This window comes from Eleutherodactylus coqui, chromosome 6, assembly GCF_035609145.1.
Source record: "Eleutherodactylus coqui strain aEleCoq1 chromosome 6, aEleCoq1.hap1, whole genome shotgun sequence".
NCBI lineage: Eukaryota > Metazoa > Chordata > Amphibia > Anura > Eleutherodactylidae > Eleutherodactylus > Eleutherodactylus coqui.
The window spans coordinates 1,542,493-1,555,447 of NC_089842.1; the positions used below are offsets into that span (position 1 = coordinate 1,542,493).

Consider the following 12,955-nt stretch of genomic DNA (forward strand, 5'->3'; position numbering starts at 1 on the left):
TTCATATAAACAATGGAGCCGGCGGTGATTTCTTTGTTGCTGTTGTGTCGGCGATCATAGACACTTGTGGTGTTTCTCGGAGTGGATGTCAGTTCTGACGGTTAAGCTGAGCTTTTTATGAATGGTTATCGGTGTATCCGGCACATCAGGATTGGCATCATCTAAAAGAGGTCTACAGTGTCCTCTGAGGTCTATAGGAAGCTTGGTCTTCTAGCCATACATGACCCCATATGGAGTGCACGTGGTTGAGGCTCGCACAGAGGTGTGATTGGCAAACACCACTGCGGGTACTTTGGTTGTGTTGCAGTGTAGAATCTCTAAAGACGGCCGTACAGTTGGTCTTCCATGGTTGTAAAAATAGGAAAGCTGCTGTGTGTCTGAGTATAAGACACACTGCAGCATCCGAGGAGCCGGCCCAAAGCCGAGGAGATGGTGCCGTAGATAAAGATTTCTGGTGGCTCTACCATCTCCTCTCCTGAGGGTAGCTTGGGACTCATCCAAGTTACTGCTGGGGAAGGTCACAGGGAAAGGGTAACTAGTGGTTACCTTAAATCTTCTAGTTACTCATGACGCCACCATTCCATCCTCTGTGGTGAAACTTGTTGTAGGCAATAACTTAGTCCACACACATGGATAACTTTCAGGACAAAGCAGGAGCGGGCGGTAATGTCTGTTTAATGAAACTTCATATCATCCACGGTTCAACAGTAGATTGGCACAGATACAACAGAAGAAGGTGGTGTGACAGGTAGGACTCTCAGGGTAATCCGGACGATCCACAGTCCCAGTTATCAGTGTGATCTTCTCCCAGCGCCTTTTTTTTCTCTCTCCAGCTCTCTACCGGTTCACACACGCTACCTGTGCCTTCATCTGCAAAGCAACAATTCCTTCTTCACTCAGTGCTTAGTGGTAGCACCGGCACATCCTGGGTAGAATAATCCAAGGCCAAGCAATAGGAAATTGCTCAGCTTCCTCCATTCTTCACACACAGACCGATTGGTGTCTGTGTGGCTCACTCACTGACTTCCTCTTGCTAACTGGAATGTACTCCACACACTTTGCAAGACTACTCATAGAATGGTACAGTTGGAAGGGACCTCCAGGGTCATCGGGTCCAACCCCCTGCTCAGTGCAGGATCACTAAATCATCCCAGACAGATATTTGTCCAGCCTTTGTTTGAACACCTCCATTGACGGAGAACTCCCCACCTCCCGTGGTAACCTGTTCCACTCATTGATCCCCTCGCTGTCTAATATCTATTCTGTGTCTCCTCCCTCTCAGTTTCATCCCATTGCTTCTAGTCTTTCCTTGTACAGATGAGAATAGGGCTGATCCCTCTGCACTGTGACAGCCCTTCAGATATTTGTAGACCGCTATTAAGTCTTCTCTCAGCCTTCTCTTCTGCAAGCTAAACATTCCCAGATCCTTTAACCGTTCCTCTAAGCACATGATTTGCAGACCGCTCACCCTACTGGTAACTCTTCTCTGAACTTGCTCCAGTTTGTCTGTCTTTTTTTAAAGTGGGGTGCCCAGAACTGGCCCCAGTATTCCAGATGAGGTCTGACTAAGGAAGAGTAGAGCGGGGTAATGACCTCACGTGATCTAGACTCTATGCTTCTCTTAATACATCCCAGAATTGTGTTTGCTTTTTGGCTGCTGCATCACATTGTTGACTCATGTTCAGTCTATGATCTATTAGTATACCCAAGTCTTTTTCACATGTGCTGCTGCTTAGCCCAATTCCTCCCATTCTGTATGCGCTTTCTTCTGCTTTCTTCATTTTTCTTGCCCAGATGTAGGACTTTGCATTTCTCCCTGTTAAATACCATTCTGTTAGTCGCTGCCCACTGTGCAAGCTTGTCTAGATCTTTCTGAATCCTCTCTCTCTCTTCCCTAGTGTTGGCTCTCCCTCCTAGCTTTGTGTCATCTGCAAATGTGATCAGTTTCCCACAATTCCCTCCTCCAGATCATTTATAACAATGTTGACCAACACTGGGCCCAGGACAGAGCCTTGTGGTCCCCACTTGATACATTCTCCCACTTGGATGTGCAGCCATTTATGACCACTCTTTGAGTACGATCCCTCAGCCAGATGTGAATCCACCTAACAGTTGCCTTGTCAATCCCAGATTTGGTCATTTTTTTCAGTAAGTACTCCACTAGCTAACTTGCATTCACCTTGCAAACATATATACATAGCACGATCATGTGACAAGCAACGAGATACATTTTTCAGACATAACCCAGATGTTAACCCATTCAGTGGTGCAGAGGTGCAATACACATCAAATGCATACAACATTGAAGACACTGACAATACAAGACAAACATATAACATTATTGAGGGCCCCGTTAATTTTGGCCCACTGCAACACTAGATGAAATTATTTTGGCACTGGGCGAATATCCTCGGTTTGTGACCATTTTATCACTATAGATAGCGAATATTTGTCATGTCTTCATAACAAACTTACTGTTAATTGACATCCACTACTGGGCTGACTCACAGTAATTAACGAGACGTCGTTAGAGATTGCCTTCCATGTTAGATGGGTCTATTCTGGCCCGGAGGGGTATAACCTAAGCTATTTTACAGCCCCGAGTATAGTTTGGCCTAGGATCGTTTATCCCCCAGGGTATACGGTAGCCAGGGCCAAACTATACCCGGATTAATCGGGGTCAGGGTTAATTTGGCCTGTTACACCAAAACAGCTGAGTGCAGTTCTTGACCACTTCCGTTATTCCCTTGGACTTTGAGAGAATCGCGCCCGCTGTGACCTGCGCAAATATTTAAAGTGATTAACCTAAACACTTGATTTAGACAATAGGTGATTTGACAAGAGTCCCTTTAACCCCTTCCCACCCAGCTGTATGTTGCAGCTCACATACACTTACCACAAGCAGCCAAACTATTCTAGAACCGTGAGGGTGCAGGAGCCAGGCCGCTGCCATCATTGTGAGTGCCAGCTGTATTATAGCTCTTGCGCCCCCCCCCACTAACTGCCAGGATTGGGGAAGACTTCATTCCCGGCCCATCAACCCCTCCGCATTGACTGTGGCTGAAGAGGGGGAATGGCCTTTTTTCACTCGCACCTCTTTAGCCTCATGCCCACAGCCATGGCGGACTCCGGCGGCAGTATAGCATGACGGCTGGCTTCTATTGACTACAATGGTAGCAATGAAAGTACAGCTTGTGCCACAGATAAGCAGCCCTTGTGATGGAGAATCAGGTTATGCCTTTCTCAGTGCAGCGATACCAACAACAGATCGTCAAAAAGTTTTATTGTGCAAGAATAGAAAAACCTAAAAATAAATTCTAGAATCTTAGTCTAGTTGTAATTGTACCGACCCACAGAAAACGGCGCGGCATTTATTCTGTATAGCGAGCGCCATAAACGAAGCACAAAGACAATGGCGGAATTATTCTGCTTTCTGATTCTGTTCCCTCTATGCGCTCCAAAAATGTGTAAATCCTATATACTAGATCGTGTTCCCCTAAAATGGTACCATCAAAAAATATCAGTCCCTCCATAATAGAGACACGTGGGATCGGCCCTCCGTAATAGAGACACTTTGTATCAGTCCCTCCATAATAGAGACACGTGGGATCGGCCCTCCGTAATAGAGACACGTGGGATCGGCCCTCCGTAATAGAGACACGTGGGATCGGCCCTCCGTAATAGAGACACGTGGGATCGGCCCTCCGTAATAGAGACACTTTGTATCAGTCCCTCCGTAATAGAGACACGTGGGATCGGCCCTCCGTAATAGAGACACGTGGGATCGGCCCTCCGTAATAGAGACACGTGGGATCGGCCCTCCGTAATAGAGACACGTGGGATCGGCCCTCCGTAATAGAGACACGTGGGATCGGCCCTCCGTAATAGAGACACGTGGGATCGGCCCTCCGTAATAGAGACACGTGGGATCGGCCCTCCGTCAGGTAGACACTTTGTATCAGTCCCTCCATAATAGAGACACTTTGTATCAGTCCCTCCATAATAGAGACACGTGGGATCGGCCCTCCGTCACGCAGACACTTTGTATCAGTCCCTCCATAATAGAGATAATTTTAATATAGAGAATAGCTAATCTCTGTCCGTATTTAGTAAGGGGGACTGACGGATATAAAGCCTCATTCAGCCTGTGCTACGTGTGCCGCAACAATGTTACATGTAGAGTAATGCAGAACACAGGAAGCCGCGCAAATGCCGCATTACATAAAGACTAATGGTGAAACCTTGACGCCTCCGAGTGGTTGGGGCTGTCCAAACGCGCTCCTAAGTAAGCATCCTGCAGTCTCGGTCCTCCCAGAGTGCGGAGATCTTCAGGTTGTCAGAATACGACCGTTGTCGCCAGGCGCTGCTTCACCTCGTGTTATTACGGATATTAATATATAAATCGGACGTGAAGTGTAAACGGCGTCATCGCGGCTTACGCCAATCTGAAAAGGGGATATTTTTTTGAATAGGAAATAGAATGTTTTTACATCTCTGTCTCGTTGGGTCCTCAGGGGGCGCGGCTGCTTCTGGTGGTCTTGGACGCTCCATCCTGGATAGTAGGAAGGCCCTTTTACACGGTACGAATAGCATTCAGTTTATCGCAGGTTGGTGCAAAACGGAACAATTGTTTAGAGTAAACGCCGCTGGCGACTGAGCGCCGATCGATGATGTGTTCGCTTATTGTTGCAGCCACAGAAATAAATTGGCGATCCACCCGTGTAAAGACGTTGGATTGTTGATCCGGGGTTTATTCCGAGGGCCAGATTGGAGTCGGGATGGAATTTTTTTCCCCCTAAAATGAGAAAAATTGGCTTCTACCTCATTGGGGTTTTTTTTTCCTTCCACTGGATCTGTGGGGTAATAGGTGGAACTGGATGGACGGCCGGAAGAGACCTCCAGCAAGCTCCGCCTCCGTTCAACGAGCGGTTATCACTCCTGTGTGAAAGCCTAGGACTGATGACTGTTGGGATGACTGTTGGTCAGTTGACCCTAAGGCCAATGAATGAGTTGGATCCCGCATGTGGGAGCCCGCAGCAGAATCCAGCTTTGACCCGCCGTACCTTCTTTGGGTATTGCCGTTGGCCGTGCGCAGTATTTAATTGTATTTCCCAGGTCCTCGTCTGACAATGTGAATTGTGGATGGGCAGCGGGTCGGACGGCTTCCATTGAGCTCAAGGGAAGCAGTCTGTGCAGATTCTGCTATAATATAGCGGATGCTGTGATAGGTCTGCTCCGCCGAGCCGCCGCGCAGATGTTTTATCTTATTAGGTCCAGAATGCCACGTATCGTCCGCAGATTCCGCAATTGAAATCCGGCCATGAGCAGCCGGCCTAGATCTCACACCTAGAACCAGTTGCAGCGCCAATCCTTTCGTAGCGGCGATCTACAGGACTCTTTTACACAGATTCTATTTTTATTGTTCTTTTGCTTCTGAAATGCAAATAATCCAACTGTTGTAGAGTCTTCATTAAATCCTGTTGGTGTAGAGACTGTGCAGCTCCTCCACACGGCTGCCTGTTCTGGACCAGATCCTACAGCCCGCCGCTGGGCTCCTACCGAGCAAAATGCTAAAACCAAATGGTTGGCAAAATAGTGACGACTTGTGCCCCGCTGCTGCTCATCCTGCCGACGGGGCCCTGGCACCCGGATTACTGAGGGCCGTTTACTGCAGCTAAACAATTACTGAACGTGAGTATAGAGCAGCGAAGGATCCGGTCACTGCGGAGCGTGCTGTAGACACGTCTGTGCGTGCTGTAGACACGTGTGTGCGTGCTGTAGACACGTGTGTGCGTGCTGTAGACACGTGTGTGCGTGCTGTAGACACGTGTGTGCGTGCTAACGCCGTCCGTGAGGTCTGTATGAAAACACACAAACCGACCCGGCAGCCTGTGTGAGCATTCCTGTAGAAGCGGGCAGTATGGCGGAGCACCCACCGCGTGTGTCAGCAGTGTTAGAGGGGGCGTCGTAAAATGTGCCGAATTAATGAAGGGGAACCTGCCAGCGTTTTTCACCACTAGACGAGCGGAGCGCCTGAATTATCACCTGACTCGCTTTAGCCGGATTGTGCGCCAGGTCGTCCCGTCCGGCCTGCCAGGGCCCCTTTAATGGTATGCACCATTTGTTGGTGTGTATGCCCGTCAGTAAACAGTTAGTGTCCAGCATGGGCAGCGCCAAACGGCCGCTTTTATACATCTGGTACAAATGTCACCAGCTGCTAAGCCCATGGATCCTGCGCTTTATACATTTTACCGCAGTGCGCAGACTCTACCCGTTTATACAATGCTCACTACATCAGTAATGTCCCGTCCTGCTAAACTACACAGACATTTACAGGCTGGGATTTGTAGTCCGTGTTCCTGTCCATACTGACCTGGGAGATTATAGGGGGGTCTGCGGAGAAACCCCCCACTGGGAGGAGCTTCTGTTTTCAGGAACACGGAGCACAAACAGGTCAAAGATTACAGATAGAAGATGCAACAGGACATTAGAAGGAAGCCTCCAGTCTTCAGCTGTAGAGGAGGTAAGCTGCCGGTCATGGAAGCATCTTCAGGGTTCACAGGCAGTCGGGTCCAAGGAGGAAGAGGCAACCGGATGTCTGAAATGACCTACATGAGAGAGAGGAATAGTGAGCAAAGCAGAACGTGGTGCGCGGGCCCAGATTTCGGGGGAACATGGCGGGCGGTGCGGGGTGCTGGCTTTCACATGCAGGAGCCTGACAACTTCTGACAGCCCTCCCTGCAGCATGCGCTCAGCTCAGTAGATCCACAGCTTCAGCTCAGAGTGATCAGGACGTGGTCCCCTCTACCGTGGTGGCTTCTCTCCATGCTCGATGCAGCCAACGTGATCTCTACTCTCTCTTTAACCCCTTCCCGCCCTAGGACATTAGTTTACATCCCGGGAGGAAAGGGCTTCCCATGAATAAATGTAAACTTACTCTGAAACTAAGCCTGAGGGCGGGCGGACACCCACTGGCATTTTTTTCTCCCCTGCGCTGCGAGAGTAAGTGAAAACTCTCGCAGCGCAGTGCGAGAAAAAAAACGGGATCTCGCAAGTCTTTTCAATGCTGGCAGCGGCGGTAGCCCCATTAAAAAGATATGGAGAATGCCGCGGACGTCTGTGACAGCTGTGGCAGGAGTGCAGCATGCTATCCCATTGCTTTCAATGGGATCGGTGCTGCTGCCGGTCCCATTGAAAGCAGTGGTTTGTAGCAAACCCTGCAGTATGATTTTCGGGGAAGCGCTTGAAACATAAGCCCTTCCCTGAAAAGCACCAATAAGTGGTAAAATTTTTTTTACACAATTACTCACCTCTCCGCCGCTCAGACGCATCCTCCGGCTGGCTCCCCGGCACTGCTGTCCAGCACTTTCAGCCAATTACAGATCGTGCTTAGTTATTCATTCATGAATAGCACTATCTTAGGTATTTATGAATGAATCGCTAAGCACTATCTGTTATTGGCTGAGCGCTCAGCCAATCAGCACAGCACTTCCATGAAAGTGCTGGACAGCAGTGTCGGGGAGCCAGCCGGAGGACGCGGCGGAGAGGTGGGCAATTTTTTTTTTTTTACCACTTATTGATGCTTTTCAGGAAAGGGCTTATATTTCAAGCCCTTCCCCGAAAATCATACTGCAGGGTTTGCTACAAAGCACTGCTTTCAATGGGACCAACAGCAGCGCCGATCCCATTGAAAGTAATGGGATAGCATGCTACACTTCTGCCTCAGCTGTGACAGAAGTCCACGGCATTCTTGATATCTTTTCAATGGGGCTAGCGCACCAGTGGGTGTCCGCCCTGAGCCATTCACAGTGGGGATCAACAAGAACATCAATCCCCACAGTTAACCCCTTACCTGCCATGATCAATGTTGATTGCAGCATGTAAAGGATTCACAGAGGGAGGGGGCTCCCTTTGTGATGTCATCAGCTCTCTGCCGTGTAATCATGGAGGGCCAATGGGTTGCCATCCAGGTGTGACATGGCCTGTGATCACTATGAATAACAATAATACACTGCAGTCCAGCAGTGTATTATCAAAGCCATCATAGCATAACAGGTTCAAGACCCCTACAAGACCCCTTATTATTAAAGTATAAACACACATTTGGTATCATCACATCGTAACGACCTGCCCGGCAAGCGCCAGATGTACCCTACAATGATGCCAATGAAAACTGCAGCTCGTCACGCTACAAAACAAGCCCTCCTACGGCCGCGGCGAAGGAAATAAAGAAGTTATGACCTTTCAAAAGTGGATATGAAAATCCCTAAATAATAGTTGTGTACTTAGGTCCAAAATGGGCCACGCTGCTAAGGGGTTAATGGAGTTTAGTTTTTCATGAACCCCCCTCCTAGGGGTAGGTCTAAAATCCTCCATACACATTATGGCTGGACAATTCTATGATGTAAAAAAGGGCTACTCAACTTTACCCCCCAAAAAAGGGAGAAAGAAGAATAGGGATAATTGAATTTCAATGCCTGATCCATTTTTTTTTTACCTGGGAGATAAGCTACAGCTCTGGGGCCGGCGTAACTCACTCAACACACGACCAATCACCCAAGCTGAACATTCATGTATGTAGGTGAGCCGAGGGAAACAGCTGTCTAACGAATGAGCAGTCAGTTGTTGAAGGTGTCAGGACACTAAGTGAAGGGAGAGCAGCTGACGCCAGCCCTGAGCTGACAGCAGTACCGAGCAGTGAGCTTCAGATCGATGTCACAACCAGCTACATAAAGGAGTTGCAGACTCTACAGCAGCAAAATTGTAGAACATTTGAATGAAGACTCTTTAGAAAGATGCAATTTTGTATTTAGATGATGATCTCCAACATGGTGCCTAGGTGACTCATAGGACATCCGAAGAGTGGCCTCCGGGGCAAACACCATTGTCTTCACTACAGTTACAGAAGAAAACTGGACTAATTTCACTGGGAAATCTCCCACAACATACAGTATAATCGGCATGGAGCTCCACGTAGCCGTGTCACCAGAAATAGTCAGAGGGCCCAGGTGTGGAGTCTCCATGCTTTAGTTCAGCGTTTAGGATGTGCACTACAGGCTCCAGCATGCCATGACCAGTCCTTCGGCTGACATTAGTAGGCACTCTGCTGCGGTCCTACAAGAGCAGTAAGAGTCCTCGGAGGACTATTCCAGAGGTTAGAATCCACCTAGGCTTGGGTTAATGTTTCCTGCGTGCGGTCCATGGCTACTGACCTCGTGGACGGCGTCTCCTGGGGTCATGCAGTCACATTGTGCGATTTGTCATTCAGCTTCTCTTTACTAAGAAGGAAAAATAAGAATCGTGTTAGAAAGACATGAGAAGTCCTCCCTGCGCGCAGCCATCGTCTGTAGGTCACATCATCGGGAACGTCCCGGGCGGACAGCAGGGGCGGCTTCACCACATTGCTGGAAAACTAGGCTCAGGGAGGGGATCGTTTCTCCTTAAGGAGACCCCTAGAAGGTGCGAGGAGACTTATAAGGCCATCCATGCTCCTCTGGGAAATATGCAAATAAGGAACATGAAACAATACATCTCCTGTATACAGTGATATGGAGCATGTTGGTATAACCTGGGGATCTCCTGTATATAATTATATATGTACAGCTGGTATAAGTTATACATCTCCTGTATATAGGGATATGGAGCATGCTGGTATAACCTGGGTATCTCCTGTATATAGTGATATGGAGCATGCTGGTATAACCTGGGTATCTCCTGTATATAATTATATATGTACAGCTGGTATAAGTTATACATCCGGTATATAGTGCTATGGAGCATGCTGGTATAACCTGGGTATCTCCTGTATATAATTATATATGTACAGCTGGTATAAGTTATACATCCTGTATATAGTGATATGGAGCATGCTGGTATAACCTGGGTATCTCCTGTATATAATTATATATTTACAGCCGGTATAAGTTATACATCTCCTGTATATAGTGATATGGAGCATGCTGGTATAACCTGGGTATCTCCTGTGTATAATTATATATGTACAGCTGGTATAAGTTATACATCTCCTGTATATAGTGATATGGAGCATGCTGGTATAACCTGGGGATCTCCTGTATATAATTATATATTTACAGCCGGTATAAGTTATACATCTCCTGTATATAGTGATATGGAGCATGCTGGTATAACCTGGGTATCTCCTGTGTATAATTATATATGTACAGCTGGTATAAGTTATACATCTCCTGTATATAGTGATATGGAGCATGCTGGTATAACCTAGGTATGTCCTGTATATAGTGATATGGAGCATGCTGGTATAACCTGGGTATGTCCTGTATATAGTGATATGGAGCATGCTGGTATAACCTGGGTATGTCCTGTATATAGTGATATGGAGCATGCTGGTATAACCTGGGTATCTCCTGTATATAATTATATATGTACAGCTGGTATAAGTTATACATCTCCTGTATATAGTGATATGGAGCATGCTGGTATAACCTGGGTATCTCCTGTATATAATTATATATGTACAGCTGGTATAAGTTATACATCTCCTGTATATAGTGATATGGAGCATGCTGGTATAACCTGGGTATCTCCTGTATATAATTATATATGTACAGCTGGTATAAGTTATACATCTCCTGTATATAGTGATATGGAGCATGCTGATATAACCTGGGTATCTCCTGTATATAATTATATATGTACAGCTGGTATAAGTTATACATCTCCTGTATATAGTGATATGGAGCATGCTGGTATAACCTGGGTATCTCCTGTATATAATTATATATGTACAGCTGGTATAAGTTATACATCTCCTGTATATAGTGATATGGAGCATGCTGGTATAACCTGGGGATCCTGTATATAGTGATATGGAGCATGCTGGTATAACCTGGGGATCTACTATATATAATTATATATGTACAGCTGGTATAAGTTATACATCTCCTGTATATAGTGATATGGAGCATGCTGGTATAACCTGGGGATCTCCGGTATATAGTTATGTATGTACAGCTGAATGGAATATGCCGGCCGCATCCTGTACTGCTCACCGTTATCACAATATGCTCCTCAGGGCACATTTATTACCCGCACATAACCCTCAGGCGTCATTTGATGACAGGCTGCTCATCCCGCCCCTGCCCCCTCCATCGAACACCCAATAGGACCACCCAATCCCATGCTTTGATTCCTAATCCCCTATTGCTTCCTGCTGCCCATAGGGGGCAGTTAACCCATAATGCTATATAAGATGCTGGACGCCTACTAATAAACAGAGTCGGGGAAGGCTTTCTACACGGACCGTCCGTCTCCGAGTCAAGTTCTTCTGTGCGCACGATCTCAGGATTAATCAGGAAGGGTGCAAAGATTCCTATTGATTATGCCATGGACCCAAATAAACCCACGACAGCGGGACCCCCGTTCTCGGGACTCTGCGGTGGGGTCTCAGCCTATCCTGCGGTAAACGTCAGCCTGAGACACCCCTAGTCTGCTGACCAGTCCCCCATTGGTAACACCCAGTTAGCGGACACCGTTCCAGCATGACACCTCAGGAGTGCCGGTGGGGCTCCCTAATTGTGAAGGGAACAAACCCAAAATGTCCCAACTCCCGCCGAGCGGCTCCTAACGCGAGTCATGTGATCAGTGCGTGTTCACACAGGACGGTATTAGGCATACCATCAGGCATACCCACCATCCGTGTCCCGGCAGGCAGCTCTCAGATCCCAGCTGATCGCAGACGGCCAGAGTGCTAGAAGAGGAGGAATGGCTTTAATATACGCGGCAGGATGTCTCCACCAGGCTTACCATTCCATCACGGAGACGGCGGTGCTGTGCGTCCTCTGCTTGCGGTAGTAGCGCACCAGGACCACGACTATCACTATGGCTATGATCACCGCGCTGCCAACCCCGATCACCAGCATCAGCAACATGATCTCCGAGAACTTCACTGTGGAGACAGGAGGACAACGTCAGGTCCCTGCGGGACTGCAAGCCACAGCATACAGAAGCTGCATTGTTCTAGCCGGCCAGGAACAGGGGAGACCGCTGCGGAAACTACCGCACCATGCTTCAGCTTCCTGGTACACTTAAAGGGATCATCAGGTCCATGCCGCCTGAACCACAGAGCTGCCCGCTGCCCCCGTGAGTCATGGGGGGGGCGGTCCGCAGGCTTCTCCCACCCGCTGTATGCAGACTGACAGCTCCTTCCTGCTTGTGTATAGGAAAGAGCTGCCAGTCTTCATGCCTTAGGTGGGAGAGGCTGCCCGCCCCCAAGACTCTGCTCCAAGACACACTGCAAAGCCGCAGCAGTTCAGAATAAAGCTCTCACAGGTGCATCGGGCATCTCCGTGGTTCGGGCGGCCTGGCGACATAATTCCTTTAAAGAGTCCCGTCTGCTCTCCGATTCGCCAGGCTCAGTAAATCCCATTAGGAGCTTCATGAATCTGCATTAGCGCCTTCCTCAGGCCGCAGGCACATGACCGGGAACACGCTGCACTGAGGGAATGAACAGCTTTACTCTCTGTGTGAGTTCGTTCGGTGTCAGACATGGGCGACTCGTACGGGGAGATCGCCTGCGTGACTACAGCCTTATTGTTGGATACATTGTTACCGTTCCTAATCGTCTGCCACTCCAACACTGCAGACTGACCAAGGGAATGACCACGCCCAATTGACAATTTATTCATACATTTCCAGGAGGAATAACAGAGGAACCTCCCAAGGCGCAGTTCTATGACAGGATGTTGCAGGATTGCAAAGTCTTGTTGTACAGAGAACGATTGCTGCATTACATATATGGAACTACATGCGGGCAGCGGACGGCATCTCAGTCTGGGCATCGCTGGCCGCTGTATACCCACATGACCACTGCAGTCTGTTACTGGTGGACGGCACAAGACTGCGGAGGCCAGTGATTGGCTGCTGCAGTCATGTGGATATACGGGCACGCCATCACTGCAGCTATATAGACAAAGCT

The 12,955-nt window shown here is 48.3% G+C and overlaps 1 protein-coding gene across 1 annotated transcript in view; it reads right to left on the reverse strand.

The window, feature by feature from the left end:
* Positions 1–3,266: 3,266 nt before the first annotated feature.
* The window catches only part of MPZL2 (myelin protein zero like 2), a 41,834-nt gene continuing 32,145 nt past the window's right edge, over positions 3,267–12,955 (reverse strand). Inside the window, exons 4-6 of the mRNA XM_066606033.1 lie at positions 11,785–11,926; positions 9,213–9,278; positions 3,267–6,608 (exon numbers count right to left, since the gene is read on the reverse strand). Coding sequence (XP_066462130.1) covers positions 9,236–9,278; positions 11,785–11,926 — 185 coding nt within the window. The 3' untranslated portion in view covers positions 3,267–6,608; positions 9,213–9,235. The remainder of the gene's footprint in view (positions 6,609–9,212; positions 9,279–11,784; positions 11,927–12,955) is intronic.